The 17476-nt window shown below is 37.4% G+C and overlaps 3 protein-coding genes and 1 long non-coding RNA gene across 14 annotated transcripts in view; 3 read left to right on the top strand and 1 right to left on the bottom strand.

Moving 5' to 3' along the window:
- The window catches only part of LOC110858869, a 123615-nt gene that overhangs the window by 20120 nt on the left and 86019 nt on the right, over nucleotides 1-17476 (top strand). The gene's annotated exons all lie outside the window — the stretch shown is intronic.
- LOC110858863 (zinc finger protein 628) lies at nucleotides 1228-4615 on the top strand. Its single transcript, XM_022107749.2, has 4 exons — nucleotides 1228-1593; nucleotides 1686-1854; nucleotides 2223-2601; nucleotides 3063-4615. The coding sequence occupies exons 1-4, from the start codon at nucleotides 1460-1462 to the stop codon at nucleotides 3302-3304; spliced, it is 924 nt and encodes a 307-aa protein (XP_021963441.1). The 5' UTR covers nucleotides 1228-1459; the 3' UTR covers nucleotides 3305-4615.
- Nucleotides 7050-7946, bottom strand: LOC110858868. The gene is made up of 2 exons (XR_002548775.2): nucleotides 7760-7946; nucleotides 7050-7692 (listed from the first exon to the last, which is right to left on the bottom strand). It is a non-coding gene; the product is annotated as an uncharacterized LOC110858868 (long non-coding RNA).
- LOC118438550 (zinc finger protein 184-like) lies at nucleotides 8946-13949 on the top strand. The gene is made up of 6 exons (XM_035859006.1): nucleotides 8946-8962; nucleotides 10429-10950; nucleotides 11316-11837; nucleotides 12174-12686; nucleotides 13158-13502; nucleotides 13581-13949. The coding sequence occupies exons 1-6, from the start codon at nucleotides 8946-8948 to the stop codon at nucleotides 13672-13674; spliced, it is 2013 nt and encodes a 670-aa protein (XP_035714899.1). The 3' UTR covers nucleotides 13675-13949.

Here is a 17476-nt window from a genome sequence, read left to right as displayed (position 1 = left end):
CGTTTGTGCGACGTTCCACCACCATGCGCGGACTTTGGAAAGTGTTTCAGGATGAGTGGTTTAAAATCCATCGTCCTACTGTGGTCAAAGTGTGTACAACTTGGAGTGACAGGTATCAATTTGTTGTCTAGGATATGTGCTTTCATAATATGAATGTCCGAAATTTCCATCACAAACCGATTTCGAGAAATTAAGGTTTGAAATCGTCACCACTATCTAAATCATCCCTCTGTAAGTGACACCGATTTCTTTGAAAGAACTGTTCCAACTCTGAATGAAACCCTGTTGCGTTCCAATATTCCGGGTTGTGACACTTTACGAGATCTCGAGATACCACTCCCACTCAGGAGTAAATTTCGGTTGTATCCAACAAGTCGAAATATTAGTGACCCCCATGAGAATAATATATTCGAGTGGAAAGATAGCGAGGAGTATTTCAACAGGTTGGAGGAAACTTTCCCTCGAGTCGATTACCAATTCTTGGATCCACTTTGGAGACTCGATAGGCTCCAGAAAGTTAAGAAACTTGTAAAAATGGCGATTAGTTTGGGGTTTTCTGAAAAGGAGTTGGAAAAGGGGATGCAGAATGGGTGTGTAATGGATTTCAATATGGAAAATCGGATAATAGATTTGTAGTAGTTGGAGGGCCTTGCAAAGATTTTCAGGTTATCTATGCATGAAATTTGTAATAAATTTGGAGTTTGTTTACAATAGTCAGACATTATTAAACCTAATCTGAGTAGTCTTCCTAAGGACATGAATTAAATAGCTAAATAGAAAAAAATTGTAATAAACCTGCATGTAAATATATATGCGCTTGTTGCATTCATGAAACAAATAGCGCATAATTTCACGGAAACAAATATTCAATTTTTTTGTGGATACGTATGCAAAAAAATGAACTTTACAATGAAGGATCCCAAATATCAAATCTAATAATCATCAGATTTACATATTATCATTTCTGTAAAAACATAGACTTCATGAATCAAAAAAATAAATATTCATGTATCAACATATGTGTATAAATGTAATGCATAATCGCCCATGCTTTATTTGACAAACGCACCCTTTATTTATTTTAATATAAGAAAACCTTCACTTTGCATGAATAAACACCAAATTCATACAAGCGCAGTAAAACTGTGACAAATTCTACATCACACAGTACGGAAAGGTTTCACTATACCCAGGGAATGAACCACCACCACCATCCTCAGCTGCTGTTCCATACAAGTTTTTTTTAACTCTCCATAAACATACCCGTAAATTGTAAACATTTTCTCTCTCAGGAAAATTATACTGTCAACAGCACAATTTATTTTGTATTTAATCTAGAAGCCACTTAGAAAGTTAATTCAAATACAAACCAACCATCCAACAATTAGATCTTAACATATTTTCAAAGGGACACATTTCTTCGCGTATTTTCTTCAAAAGTTTACAATTAAATTTAGTAATGTCACACCGTTGTTCATGTCAGTGTAAAATTTGCGATTCACAACTTCCTCACGAACCTGGAATTGCGTTACATATTTTAGAACAACACGATATCAACATTCTTCTCAATGAGGGGGTGGAATTGGAGACATTGTAAGTCGCAGAATAATTAAAAAATAAATAAAAAAGTTTTTATGCATGTTTATAACAGACGTTTCAAAAAATACATTTTTTTCCTTTAACAGACGAATTATTTTACCCGAAAAGTCCAAACTTTGGGCCAGACTGGATTCCTTGGATCATGTAGATCCAATAAAAATCGAGGAGGAAATTATTATAGAAGCTGAGGAGGGTGAATTGGACCACGGTGATTGTAATGAAGATGATCAAGATAGCGACACAGCAATTAACTCGGTAATTAATAATTCATTAACATTGATTTATAAATTGCTACAGATTCGTTACGCACAAAAAATATTAATATCACTTATAAGAATACGAACTTTTGTACATATTCGTATGTACATATGGACTCATGGTAAAGATTTGGTCCATATATTGACCAAATTTTTACCGACATCAAGAACATTATAATGTTCCAAGTCAGGAATCTGTAGTATAATTAAATTTATGATAATTATTACACACCATTTTATAAATCTGTAAAAATAATTTCTACGGAATGCATGGATAATTTTGTTTCGGGACAAACTTTCCATGTATTTACATAATTAATCTTGCGTGTTCCAATTTTAAGTAAAAATTTCTCTAAATAATTTCAGCCCTCCCCTAATCCAGACGACCATCTCGAATCTCGTCACCCATGTTACGTCTGCGGAGAAAAATTCCCGACAAAGCAAGATTTAGAAACCCATCGCGAAAATGACCATGGACCACGCCCCTTCGCCTGTGACACCTGTCCTGAATTACACTTCTCCTGGGTCATGTGCGAAATGCACAAATTGCGCCACACTCCGGAGTGGCCCGAACTTGAGAAGGATGCCGATAAGTTGTCCGACTTAAAACAGAAGTTCATTAAGGCGAGGAAAAGGTGGCGCTGTAGTTTGTACCAACCCCCACAAATGCATCAATGTCCACAATGCGAGAGATCTTTCAAGTGGGCGTCACATCTTCGACATCATCTCAAAAGTCATACGAAAGGTACGGTTATATTTTTGAGTCATTCTTTACAATTTTTGTAGCTTTGTTTTCAAGTTTCCAAGATTTCTAAACAAACTTTTTATTGTTTTACACGATCCATTAATCTTTACACGAACGGGATTATGCTCTATTTATTATAATTAGACCCTTTTTTGTATGCACATCGTATGGGTAAAGGTGTCTAATTTTAAGAAATAGACCATTGGGCTCTGTCCCTTTATTGCGCTGTTCGTAAATCTCGTGGAGCACTTGACATAGGCAAGATAGAGAAAAATTTATATCCTGTAATGTTACGCCGGTGTTTAGGAACACCGCCAATAAAAGGAGACATATCTAAATAATGCAAAATTCACAAGCCAGATTTTTTTACAAATTTTGCAAGGGGCAGTTTTATTTTAAAATATTATAAACAACTTACCAATACTTACATTAAAATCGTTAAAACTTTTCCACATTTTCAGAACGATCCTACATCTGTCCCACCTGCTCTTCCGCTTATCGGACCCAGACCACTTTGCGGGAACACATCGCCCGCAAGAATTGCTCCAACATAATCCTCACCTCATTCTCGCGCGCCTTCCAATGGGACCTTTGCCCCACGCGAGTCAAAAGCAAAAAGGGGCTGAGCGCACATCGCAGATTCCTGCATGGAATCAAACCCACTCCAAGGACCAAGGTGTCCTACCCGTGCCCCATTTTTTAATTTTGATATTAAAATTTATACTCAATAAATCTCCAACTCAAAAAATTGTTGGTTCGTTCCTACTGATTAATCCCAACTGACTAAATCACTCGGTCACCTTTTTGCTTTTATTTGGATGCGAAACACTTCAAACTTCAATTTGGATACAACTCTTCGATGATGAAAGTTCAATCGGTCTGCGAAATGATAAGAGTATATAAAATTATGAAATGGGGTTGACGAAACTGCAGCCATAGCCAAGCGAATGTAACACTGACATATATTTGTAGAGAGGTTACTCGTAAATTTCTGTCTGCTATCTAATCATCCAATTTTTCTTTGAAATATACCTTATCGTCCATCGTCCTTTACTGAGAAATAAATCAAATTGATTCAACAGTTTTGATTAAACTGATATCAGATTGGAAAAATATCGACGAACTTTGTGCCAGGAATGCCTAAGTGACCTTATGCAACATTAAGCGTACGTTATGTGTATCTACATATTTATAACTAGGCTATAGCCCGTATAAAACACGGGATGCATTAATTTTTTTTATAGCTAACTGATCTACGATCAGATCAGTATATTTAATATCCCCACCTTGTATAAATTTACAATTTCTACTTTCACCACCTTTGCCAAGCGTTTATTGTTGTATGATCATAGAGATTATGAGAATGTTGAGAACTATAAGAATGTTGAATGTCTTGTCTTAAAGATAAAGCGCAATTAATGTTACAAAATTGAATAGCGTTTTACCAAGTGTTTTATATGAATTTTGTATTTCATATTTAATAATACATCAACAAATGTTTTGTTGTAATTTTAACCTTGCTTTACTATGCATTGCACATGCAAATCTTACTTGTCCTAATTACTAAGTAGTGAGTAGAGGTTTAGGGGACGATATAAGCAGTCATATTTTGGTCGTATTACTTGATATATAGAATAGCTACAACTGTTGCAAGTTTTCATTACTAAGAACTTTCATTACTCAAAAATCAAATATAATTGTTCACGCATTTGCGATCGTGGGAAATCTTCCCGGTCCTGAAGTGGGATATGGGTGATAAGTCGGGACGCCCTCCTCCCAGGGTGGACAATCCACTGGCTAATGATAAGTTCATATTTAATTAATAAAGTTAATCAATATCGTGCAATTACAAAAAAGTATTTATAAAATAATGTCCTAATTGCCTGTGGGTTATCATCACAACTTTGACATTGGGCCAATGTGACGCTATACAGAATTAAAATTCCAACGTGGAACCACGAATATGTCCCATATACCATTTTTTAGTGTTTAATAATAAAATTTATAAACACAAAAAATTATTGGTTAATTCCTCCTTATTAATCCCAACTGACCAAATCACTCTGTCGTCCTTTTACTTTTATTTGGATGCGAAACACTTCAAACTTCAATTTGGATGCTACTCACCGTTCATGAAAGTTCAAACGGGCTGCAACATGTAGGATTACTATATGGAATGACGTACCTGCAGCCATGGTCAAGCGCACGTAATACAGACATACATATGCTTGTAGAGAAGTTACACGTAAATTTCTGTCTGCTATCTAATCTTCCAATTTTTCTATGAAACATGTTTATTGTCCTTTACTGAGAAATAAGTCAAATTGAAGTAAAAGTTTTAATTAAACTGATATCAGATTGGGAAATATCGACAAACTTTGAGCCAGGAATGCTTAAGTGACCTTATGCTATGTGATGCGTAAATTATGTGTATCTATGAACATATTTATGATATTATACATAAATAATATGATATAGAGATAAAGCGTCTTTTGATGATATGTATATTCCGCCTACTGAAAATATTTGCAAAAATTATTTCACTATGGCCCATAGTCTATGGGTATGGACAGAGTACACGGAAAAAAATCCCCTCGGTATTTCAGTACGGGCGTACTTAAAATGCGACCCTGAGACATCCCCACTTAAATTAAGTACATTCCCACTTGCGAGAAGCGAGAATGTACTTAATTTAAGTGGGGATGTCTCAGGGTCGCATTTTAAGTACGCCCGTACTGAAATACCGAGGGGATTTTTTACCGTGTATGGGCAGAGTACATAGATGGTGGCCAAAAATAAAATAACTTTAAATAAAGTTAAATAGCCTTCAAATGCCGTTGCACCGTTACTACAGATAAATATGCATTTAAATTATCATTTCCTTTGTATTCAAAATTTAGCAATGCATTAATAAAATTAAATGAGCTGCAGATTCTTGCAGTCAACAAGATATAGGACAACTAAGAGAGAGGAGAGCTGAATCAAATAAATTAGAATTAAAACTGTTGTTATTATGTAAACGACTAACAAGGGAGCATTCTAACGTGCCGTTCAAATCCAGGGTTCCCATTTATACTAAACTATGCACAATATACTACTTTTTCTATTTTTTCATCATCTACGTCCATGCTGCATGGAAGTATATGTGAAACATATAGTATATTGTTGGGTCGAGCAACGTTAATTTTTAGGGGGTCGTGTAGGGAACCCTTAAGAGATAGAAGGATGCGGTAAAGGGCATTAGACGCTCCTTCCAAATGTAGGGATAGGGTACGCTTACAGTTTTTCCAAATTTTCATTAGTGTTTGACCTATTGACCTTTATGTGTAATGTAGTAGTGGGAACACTAAATATGTTCTCAAATGGTCTGGGCGAATGATATTAAAAAACGGTCGCTTACGTAATCTCCACAATCAATGTAGGTACAAAAATCATAACAAGCTTTGTTTGAAGTAAGGCCTCCCTGACGCGCGAAAATTCAAATAGTTGAATTTTGGGTCACTTCATTCTCACTGGGGTAACATGTCGAAATTTCGATTTTTTGACATGATCTTAATCAAATCGTATTCTTGAGATATGTGGGGAGTGCCCACCTGAGATCATGTTTTTTGAAATAACGCTTCCTTTAGGCGCTACGTTTGAATGTTAAAAAAGTTTCGAAATTTCGGTTATTAACCTTCCATATCCTTCCATATTTTCAAAATTTGACCTGTTTGACCTTGAATCATGACTGGTTTTTTGGCGACATTGTGACCTTAATTTAAGGTCAAACAGGTCAAATTTTGAAAATTTAGGATTGTCCCTGCCAAATTTCTCCCCTGTAGCTCCAGTAGTTTGGTCACAATGATAGGAGAAAGACAACAAAGTTTTGCATGAAAAGTACGAATTTGACCCCATGGGGGAACTTGAGATTTTTAAAAACCGATTTAGTCGATTTTAAATATTTGTTATTTAGTTAGGGCAAAATTTATGTATAAGAATTGATATCAGAAGTTTTAATATACCTTCTGCCACTTCAACTTAATAAATCATTTAGAAAAGTAAACCGAATCTTACTCACAGAATTTTTTGAAAAGCATAAAATAAATTTATACGTATACCCTTTTGAAAGATAACTAAATTTTAAACTCTACTACTTCTATGATTATATAACTTATATTTGTCGAATTTGAATGCAGACGAATGTGAAAAAATAGAATTTTATGCAGTTTTACTGCAAAACTTGTCCCCAAAAGTGAATGGATTTCCGAGTGACAATTCTCTCACCTTGCATTAATTATTCTCCTTCACCCGTAATATCGTACCTTTGTGAAATCTTATCTATTATAAAATTTAAAACTTGGGATGAATGAACATCAATGTACAGTGTATCCAAACATAACATCTCTTCATGTTTTACCCAATGAAAATTGTTAATTAAAAAATAAACACTTAAAATTTACCACAAATATAGAACTTAAAAGTTTTTATTTTGTATATTTTGTTTCACATTATCTTGGGACACATATATATGTTTGCACATATGCAAAAATAGATATTGGAATTCAATACGCCAGTTGCTAACACCGTTTTGTTACCAGTGCGATTCGTACACTCGGAGAAATTGGGTGATGATTATCACCAGATTTAGACGTATATGACTCTACCGAAATGGTGATAAGCTTCATCACCGATTGGTCATAAATTTGTAACCGAATGGTTACAAACGTAACCGCCTTGGTTTCAATTATAACCAATCTGCTTATAATGATAACTAGTCGGTGACTAGTCGGTGATAAATTTATCACCATGGCGGTAGGGTCATATATCTGTACGTCTACAAATCTTAACAATATTTCTGAGAGTGTATCGACTAGTTATTTATGTATGTTAATATATAATTGACTAAATGTTCCAAGGTTTCTAAAACAGTTCAAAAAACTCATTTTATCTCGTAATAAATAGGAACTTGCTAAGTAGACCGGAAACACAATACCAAGTAGCTTTTGGCAATTTACGGACACAAACATCTCTCTTGGGTGTGGCCGTACAAACGCACGCCGCCGTACGGTCGAGTTATGGCCACCTTTGTTCCGACAGCGTGACAGGGTCCTGGATTACAAAATTTAAAAAAATCTTTTGTGATTGAATATATTTATTGAATTCCCATCCTACTTACGTCCTCTCAATAATAGATTTTCCTCATCCTCAGAGCTGAAACTTCCCAATGTTTTTGGAACTATGAAGATGGCAAATATTACTATACTTGAGAAAACCTTCATTTTGGTGTCTATGTAAACCTATTTAGATAAGAAGACAATTTACAATTTATGTTTCCTCGTAAGAGTGAGATTGGACTGATACTTGAAAATTAGTAGGCTTATTTTTTATTAAAAGGTGGCGTACTGCTAGTGACGCATGTACTTAACTTTGTTCACGTGAACACGGAGAATATATTAATTTTATTGTACAGCAGAGATACCATAAAATCACAAGATACATATTTACAAGTCGAAAATAATTTAGTGTGTGATAATTGTTTAGCAACTCAAGTTATTTTCCATGCGAATATGAGAAGTTTGCAATTTGAGAATTAAATCTCTACCTTTTACATCAATGAGGTTTAACAAATATATGCTCTTTAGGTATGTTTTAACTAGACATGAACAAGAGCATGAGAAGGAATCTAAAGAGAGAGGGAAGGATTGAGAACTAAATTACCTATTTTCAACAAGGAGAATAAATTATAATTTTTGAACACATGTACATACATATAGACAAATTTCAGTAAAAATTACACTAAATATCGTCAATAATTGTCCAAATACATATTTAGCTCAGGGGGTAGTTACAGCCCTTGACATTTATTCAAGATGCCATTCAATTGCAACTACGCTACCGTTTTTAATAATATTTGTAATCAGCCGTACGAAAGAATACCACTTTAGATCCACCCTCAATTCCAAATCTCTCAGCTAGCACCTTGAAACCCAGGGATGTCATACCGATTTAAGGATGTCATTTCGTTTAATTTCTAATCGGAAGTCTAGATGACCTTATTTACTTATGACAACTTGAATTTTGTAGTTTTGACCGCTTTCCGGCTAATTTCGACATCTTTCGACATAGATACATATCGAAATGAGTAAAAAAAAATGTCGAAAAATGGTCAAATCCTCCATATTAAAGCTGAAATGAATAAATAAGGTCAAAATGCCTAATTTTTTAATTTTCAAGCTAATTAGGAAGGTTAAGATATTTATGTCGAAAGATGTCGAAATTTGTCGAAAAAGGTCAAAACTACAAAATTCAAGTTGTCATAAGGAAATAAGGTCATCTAGACTTCCGATTACAAATTAAACGAAATGACATCCTTAAATCGGTATGACATCCCTGGGTTTCAAGGTGCTAGCTGAGAGATTTGGGATTGAGGGTGGAGCTAAAGATGTATTCTTTCATACGGCTGTTTGTAATGTTGAACAAATATAAAAAGTGTTATATACATATTTAAGTACAAACTAACTTATTACTTATAAATTATTAGCTAATCTACGTATGGATGTACTGATTTTCATTTATTTCATTCATCCGCATGCTATAGCTTGCATGAAAAAAACGCCATTTCCTTTGTTTCTCCTGCCCCGAGTCCAACTGGCGAGGAGAAAGTCGTGGCACGAATTTGATTCCGCTGCTGATCCGCTCGTGTGTTGCTATTCATCAACAACAATAAATCTTTGGTTTAAATAATAGTTCCAGTAATTAATTATAATAAACCTAGAAACTAATCGTCCAATAATTATATTATTTCAACTTGGTAAATATTTGCATACCTAACATTTTGTAATGCTCTACAGTACAGTGACAGTAGTTTCGTAACAGATAGGGGGGATAGGGGACGTCCAAATATTACGTAAACAAAACGGGGGTGGGTGGTTTTGGGTCGCCTATTTTCATACCAGGGTAGTACGTTTGTTACCAACAACTAGTAAATTAATATCCACTCTGGTAAGAACTGTCACCAAGCAGTAACAAATATTACCACTTTGGTAACAAATCATCGGTCATTATCATCAGTCATGACAAATTTATTAGCATGGTTGTAGAGTCATATATGCATGCATAGTTAGTGACTATTAGTCACCACCGGTGACAGACCCATTACCGAATTATGTACGGATATTTACCCAATATTTGACAATATTAGAATTTTATCAGTTTATTTCATGCATGGGATGGTAAAGTGGGATATGAAATCGGATTTTAGATGACATAACAAATAGAAACTAATTAGTTTGGGCATCTTTTGCTAGCACACTTATTCCTGATTTATCTATAGATCAATATTTTAAACGCGGATTGGTTGATATAGCTCACCAATCCTTTACTGTTGTGAAATATTTGTGTATTATGGCTTCTGAATTCATTGGATTGCATTTGCTGAGATTTTTGCATTTTTTAATAAAAGTGCTAAGTTCACTAAAGAAGTGGAACACTAGCTAATTGGATAGTGACAATATGCAGTGGAAAATCATATGTACTGAAAAGTTCAGCCAGAAGGAGGTTTCAATAAAGTGGATACTTTCAGCTAAATTAGTGGACGGTTAAATTCAAACCCTTCTTTATTACAGCAAGCGGAAAAGAAACGATTCCTCTCCTCACAAATCTGGAACAAGATTGCTACCAGGCACAGCTCGAACACGGTATTATTTTACACGTTATTTAAAAGTGTCTAATCTTCTATTTTGAAGTCTTCATGAAAAACCCAGGGTAGAAAATCGTTCCTTACAACAAGGAGTATCTCCATAATTCTCCCGGATTATTTATCTTAATTTATATATTACCCCACAGCAAGCGGAAGGCTCCTCCACCCTCACCGGAGATACCCACCAAGTCTAGAAGAAGTTCTCGAATTTCGTCTAAACCACTGGGAAAATTTTCAGTTAAATCTTCCACACACACGGAAAAGCTTCCTACCATACTCGAGCAGAAAAAACCTCAAAAATTAGTCACTACGAAACAACTGGCCGTTAGTCCTCCCGAAATCTGGGGTGATATTAAACCTGATGTCGATGATCTCACCCATGTTTCGTCCAAGGGGAAACACGACGGTATCAGTGGGGCCGTGGTGGAAACTTCTGAAATCAAGGTCGAATACGAGGCTGACCTTGACCTCGTTGATGACTTTGTTAATCGAGTCTTTCAAGACGGTGACAGTTTCCAGGGGTCCACTGGTGTCGGTACAAGTAGTGAGGACGAGACGGAAAACAGCAACGACGACGATCCTGAGTTCTACGTCAGTTCTGAATCCAAACCTATCCGACGAGGTGTGCGGCGGCGGACTGTTGTCAAAAAATCAAATCATTCTGAAGGGTATGAAAACTGTGTTTATTTACTACAAGTGGTAATTTTTGGGGGGAAGTTTCTTAAAGAGGTGTAATAATTTTTTGCTCTGATAAAAAATAGCTCATTTTTGACCGTACTCACATCAACGTTATAAATCTCGCAAATTTAGCACAGCCACCTAAGTTTATGATATGCAAAATTTCGTAAAACCTTTTCTGAAAATGTCCAGGAGTTTCTTCGCAACTTTGCGAGCCGGTGGGAATGTTTCTATTTAGTAAAAGTTTGTGGAAATACGGAGTATGAAGTGATCGTGAGGAGATTGCAAATATAACTAACTATAATAACTATCACTACTATATTAGATAAAATGATCCACTCTTTCTTTATTACAGACCTGCCATCAAGTACGGAGCTATTGGCCCCCTTCCCTTCAAATGCGGTCCGTGCGGAAAATCATTCTCCAAACTGGTCACGCTAAACCGTCACGCATCACGTGGTCACCCCTTCGCCTGCCTGGCGCCAAAGTGCGATTTCAAATTCGACTCCGAGACAGCAAGAGCCACCCACGTCAAAACCACCCATCCGGACGTGTTTCCCCGCATCCGGTGCGCCCTCTGCAATCGGGCATTTGCTCACGAAAATGCGCTCGCCGCGCACATGGTGGCGCGCCACGAAACTGGCGAGAAGATATTCTCATGTCCCCAATGCACCAAGAGTTTCGCGCTAGAAGCAAATTTCACCCGTCACGTGACCCTCTACAAGGTTGAAGCGGACAAACCGATCGTTTGCGACGTGTGTGACAGACGTTTTAGCGACGATGAGGAGCTCAAACAGCATTACGTCATTCATAATAAGAAACGCTCTATCTGCCCCCAATGTGGGGACGCATGTTTCGATAAGGTGGACTTGGAGAGGTATGTATGTTTGTATAAAAAAATAATTTCATTATACTAATCCTAATAAGTTTTAAGTGCAGTCGATCCTTAATTTGAAAACCACGTAGTGCTGTCATATTACATGTTATTCTTGGACGCTCAACTCGTTTTAAAATTAAGCATCTACTGCACTTAAGTCTTTTTAGAATTAAAGTTGTACTGCATTCAAGTCTCTTTAAAATTAATCACCGACCTCACTTAAGTCTTTCTATAAATACTACGACCACTTGCTTTCAAAAGTTTTGCCAATTTTTACGTCTATATTGAATATATCCGTAATACAACAATTTAAACCAATTTTAATTTACCCTTCAGACACATCCGTCTCCGTCACACGGGCGAAAAACCAGAGAAGTGTGACCGCTGCGGAAAATCCTTTATCGACAAGCACTGTCTACTCATACATTCCAAACACGATCACCCATTCGCCTGTCACGAGCCGTCCTGTCCACTCACATTTAACGCTATGAAGTTAAGGGACACCCACGTCAAGACTGCCCACCCCGGAATCTCCACCAAATATCCGTGCACCTCCTGCACCTCTACATTTTCTCGGGCCTCCTGTCTCGCCAGGCATGTGAGAACTTATCACGACAACAAGTTCTCATGTGACAAGTGCAACAAGACGTTTTCGTTTGAGGAAAATTTACAACAGCACATGGCCTCAGTTCATGAGGGGAACCAGAAGTTCGTTTGTGGAACTTGTGACGCAATACTTGACAACGAGACAGAGTTGGCAAAACATGTTAAGAAGCACCACGACAAAAAGGGCGGGTTTGTGTGTAACCAATGCGGAATCCGTTGTTCACTTAAGTCGGGCCTAGAGAGGTAAGAGAGAGTAGTGTTAATTTTTGTTAACTGCACTAATGGTAAGGTGGGAATTGCAATTGGGAGTTAATTCTCAGCAAAACTCAAAGTTAGATTCTACAGCTTTAGCTAATTTGTCATGGCATGTCATTTGATTTGTTACCAAAGTTGTTATATTTATTACTTCTTGCTTTGTAGCAGATATTACAAGTGTGGTTATAACTTATTAGTGACAAATATTCTACCATGGAGTAGACTTATATACTTACATGAATATTGTCACCACCTGGTAATACATACCTGTTACCAGATTTTTGTTACTAATGTACGGTAACAAAAACTTAATGTTGCTGGGAATTGTTGCATCTATTCCGCAAATGTTATCCATCGGCGTATAATTTTGTCCACATTGGAACTCGCAATTCTGTGGAAAACTCAAAATTGTAGCTATTTACGTCATTAAAAAACGCTCTATTTGATTTCCTTCTTCAGGCACATGCGCCGACATTTGGGAGCAAAATCGGTAAAATGTGAGCAGCGCGGGGAATCATGTTTCGACAAGGCTGCCCTTGCCAAACACGTAAATCTCGTCCACCTCCCGTCCATTCACATCTGCCACGTGTGCGGGAAGAATTTTCCCCTTGCTAAACGTCTGTCAGAGCACATCAAACGCCACAGACCGGACAAACCCATGCGGCGGGACAAATCTGACGTACCTGACGCCCTCAAGCGACGCGTCGTGTGCACAGATTGTAAGGAAGAGTTTTTAGAGCCCAGGACTTTAAAGGCGCATCGGATCAAGCATCATGGCGACGACCCATGGGTTTGCGACATCTGGTAATTTTTTCTTAATTTGACTGGATAATTGTTGCAAATGGGGGATTTATTTAGAAAGTTAAATACATGTTTTTCCAGTGGCTCAACTTTTGCAACTGCGAACGGGTTCGCAATCCACGCCAAGGCCCACAGTGGTGAGAAACCCTACAAGTGTGATGTAAGTTGTTGCTGATCTATAAAATTAAAAAAAGTTTCTTTTCCTCTTAAAAACCAGTTGTCCTTGTAAAATGTGACCTTAAATTAATTGTGTGCGTGTCTTATTGTGATTGGTGCATTGATTTTGGAGACGGCCCCTCTGGCCGTCTCCCATAATAATTATTGTGAAAAGTTTGACCATTCTCATTCTTGTCTCCGAGGAGGAACATTCGGCCCGTCACATTCTAAAAGATAATCACCCATTGTAATAATTTGAAATTGTCGTGACTAATTAAAAACTCTATTGTGAAATTTAATCTCTACGCCCAAATCATTTCGACAAGTCGCTATCCCCACCGCCGTCACCATCATCATACACATAATAATAATCGCCAGTCAGGGTCCTTTCACAATCGCCAGCCAAACAGCACATAGTTTATGTATCTCAACTACAGAAGCCGTAGCCGGGGCCGAGCGACTCCCCCACTTTCCCCTTCCCCCATCACAACAAAACCAGGTCATGGGACCCCCGTAGACCCGCCTCTGCTGTCCTCCCGCATGCACGATCCCCTCCCCCACTCTTCCACCAACCACTCCTCCCCACGGTTACCACCCCGATTTACCAAGCAAAAACCTACCTGGGGGAGTCCTCCCGAGCGTAGATCTGACGGGGCCAGAAGTCCGGCGTATCCTCTTTGCCTGATGGCACACCTTGTCGTTGCTGGGGCGGGTGGGGTCAGGGGGCGTGAACAGGGTCGCAGGTGGGGGGTGTGAGTGGACGAAGCTCACTCTGGCAATACTCCCTGACACGCACTTTACTTGCCCTAGACAACCACCCGTGACCCAGATGGTAGAAATCCATGCAGCAGGAGCGAGAGACAGATGCGTGTAGCCCCGTCAGAAGCTGCGAGAGAACTCATATTTCTTAGTAAATGTCGTTAGGTTTCAAGCATCCAATTACATATGTATGTATCTATATATACATAAATATGTATGAATCAGTTTAAGCTGCATCTTATTCTAACGGATACAGACAAATTTAATTATTGTACAAAAATCAAGACGTACCTAGGAAGAACGTATTTCTGATTTTCCCTACTGCCCTATTACTCAGTGACAAACTATTGTAAAATAGAACGCCTTTGTAAGTCAAAGTTTTTGATTTTCTACACACTATATCACTATCTGATTAAGGAATCTGCCAATTTTTTTAATTTCTCACTAAATGAACGAGACTTGTTCCCCAGCGTAATTTATGAAGGTGAGTGGTGTAAAATTTAGTTGCAGAGAAACAAATTTAGTTATTAATTAATGAACAATTAATAATTAATGAACAAGTTATTATCTAAAACACGAGAGGCTCTTTGCAGAGCTTAATTCAACTCAATTTATCTTTATTCAGAGCTTTATGCAGATCTTATTTAGATACCACACCCACTAGGGGGTTCGTTTCTTATAAGTTAATTCTCTAATAATTAATAATGTAAGTACCAGGGACACGCACAAAATTAACCCAAGCACATTGCAGAGGAGTGTGGAAAATGGTTTACTTCTAGGTTATGTACGATGGAAAAACAGGATAAGCGGTCAGTAAGTGAGTGAGGGTAATCCTCTGGACAATAACATGCTTTTTAACAATAACAGCTTTCCAGCTACCTATACTTGCTGCCAATTTTAAGAGAATCCATTAGCTGGTTCAAATTTTACAGGACCTTAAACCCGGGCCCATCAACCACCAGACATACCATATTTATTAGTGACTGGATCAGCATATTACTTAGAAATATTCGTGGAGGGTAAAAATTTTGTAGAGGTTGAACATAAGTGCTGGCTGAAGAATAAGAATTGACATTTTATGGAGCAATATATAATCGATATATTTACAAAGTTAATATGTATAACATATTGTTCTTAAGAACAATAGTAAATTTAGTAAATTTCCTAACAATCTATTCCTTACTTATATTATAGTTTTCCGAAGGAGCAATATGTTTTAAATTTAAAACACACGTATATAATTTTACGGTCAATAAGGCGCAAGTACTGTGCACTGAGTCCCAAAATTATATTACGTACTTCAACCACAAAGCTGAAACTGGCCAGCAAAGTTGTTCCCCCGCATAGAATGAATAATGTTAGGATTGCACCCACCAACTTAAAAAAAAGCATTGGCTGGCGGATCGAATTTAACCGGCCTACGATGTAAATACTTTTGGTGAATCTCCTCCCAGAGAAGCCGTCCGTAAATTCCACTCTCCAACAATTGTGCGAAATATTTTGGCACTTTGGATAATCTTTGGTTTCTCATATGCCAGGAATGAGCTCGTTGCTCAAAGACTTCTTTCCCTTTGTAAAATCGTCTTGATGGATAATGTTTAGAAAGGAAATCAAGCTCTCCTTCGATAATGTCCGAATTTGAAATATAAATACAGGGTGTTAATAAAGTCCGATCCCATTTTTCCTGTAAAAAAGTGAAGGCTAGTATAAAAAAAAACTACCCGTGATACTTACAAAAAATGTTCGACATATTTACCTTAGTATTTGGTCTTGTTACCATTTACTTTAACCATGCCCTCAACTCTTTGTTTAAGGCTCTGTGCTAATTTTTCCAATGTGCCTCTGGAAATCGAATTCCATACATCTTGAACTTTTTTTTACTAGCTCTTCCCTCGTCCGGGGTTGTGGCTCTTTGTATACATTTTCCTTAAGTATGGACCACTGGTTGTTCAGGGGATTCAAATCTGGGCCGTTAGCGGCCCACACCCCCTGGCTCCAGACCGTTGAAACTTGCGTCTTGATGAGACTCAAACTCGCTTTTGCTGTATGGGCTATAGCACCATCCTGCATGAAAACTATTTTTCTTTCATTCGGAAATATTTCCTTGTTCCCCATGCTATCGAAATAGATAGGTAATATTTTTTCCATATAATGCTTTGCATTGACTGATTGGCCTTTTGGTATGATATGTAGAGGGGTCACGCAACGTGCACAAAATCCACCCGCTACCATAACTTTAAGCCCGAATTTTGGGATCGCTCTTGATGGTACATCCGATTTGTTTTCTGTCCTGTAACGAACATTTTGTTGGTTCAATTTTGGATATAGTTCAATAATAGATTCGTCAGTCCAAAGGATGTGACTGCGCAATTCTTCACCAAGTCTTTTTTCACTCAAATGGGCACTTTTCTGAAGGAGTTCTTCAAATTTCAGACGGTCATCGATATATTTTTGTGACATGAGAGGTTTTTTTGGTTAGTTTGTAAGCTGTGTGACCCCACTTCGTAGTTTTCACAAATTTTTGCACGGTCACACAGTTAATTTGCTTCTTCTTCTCTTTATAGCGTTTTGAGTCATTTAACTCCCTTGCTCAATTACGTAATGAACTACCGGTTTTCTTGCAAAGTCTGTTTTTAATCATTCTTTTTGTGGTAGGTGACACCTTTCTGGGTCGCCCGGGTCGCTTTTTGTCGTGGACAAAATTTTTATTCTTCCATTTCCAAACAGTTCTGCGGCTGCAGCCCAATTTTTGCACAATTTCTGTAGGTTTAAGCCCCTGCTGATGCAATGTTTGTATCTCAACGCTAAGATGCTCATGACTTACACGTTTAGTTGTTCCTCCCATGGTAAAAATTTGAAATAAATAACTTCACTGGTTCAAAAGTTCCAGCTGAATTTGTAACAACCACGCTCCAAAAAATGCATGGGATCGGACTTTATTAACACCCTTTAAAATGCGGATGATATTAAAATATGTAATTTCGTTTCTTAAATAATTTTTCAAAAACTGTTGGGCCCACGGTTTGGCAACTTGCAAGCAATTCGAATCCTAAAATTTTTAA

The sequence above is a fragment of the Folsomia candida genome, unplaced genomic scaffold (assembly GCF_002217175.1).
Source record: "Folsomia candida strain VU population unplaced genomic scaffold, ASM221717v1 Fcan01_Sc023, whole genome shotgun sequence".
NCBI lineage: Eukaryota > Metazoa > Arthropoda > Collembola > Entomobryomorpha > Isotomidae > Folsomia > Folsomia candida.
This window is presented reverse-complemented; position numbering and strand designations above follow the sequence as displayed.

What these genes read in the sequence shown, in the direction of transcription:
- LOC110858863 (XM_022107749.2), top strand. Translation starts at nt 1,460, where the DNA reads ATGTCACACCGTTGTTCATGTCAGTGTAAAATTTGCGATTCACAACTT. An exon ending in GGGGTGGAATTGGAGACATT is followed by an intron (nt 1,594 to 1,685) that starts GTAAGTCGCAGA and finishes TTCCTTTAACAG; the next exon opens with ACGAATTATTTTACCCGAAA. An exon ending in TCTCAAAAGTCATACGAAAG is followed by an intron (nt 2,602 to 3,062) that starts GTACGGTTATAT and finishes CCACATTTTCAG; the next exon opens with AACGATCCTACATCTGTCCC.
- LOC118438550 (XM_035859006.1), top strand. An exon ending in GATAAGGTGGACTTGGAGAG is followed by an intron (nt 11,838 to 12,173) that starts GTATGTATGTTT and finishes TTTACCCTTCAG; the next exon opens with ACACATCCGTCTCCGTCACA. An exon ending in CTTAAGTCGGGCCTAGAGAG is followed by an intron (nt 12,687 to 13,157) that starts GTAAGAGAGAGT and finishes TTCCTTCTTCAG; the next exon opens with GCACATGCGCCGACATTTGG.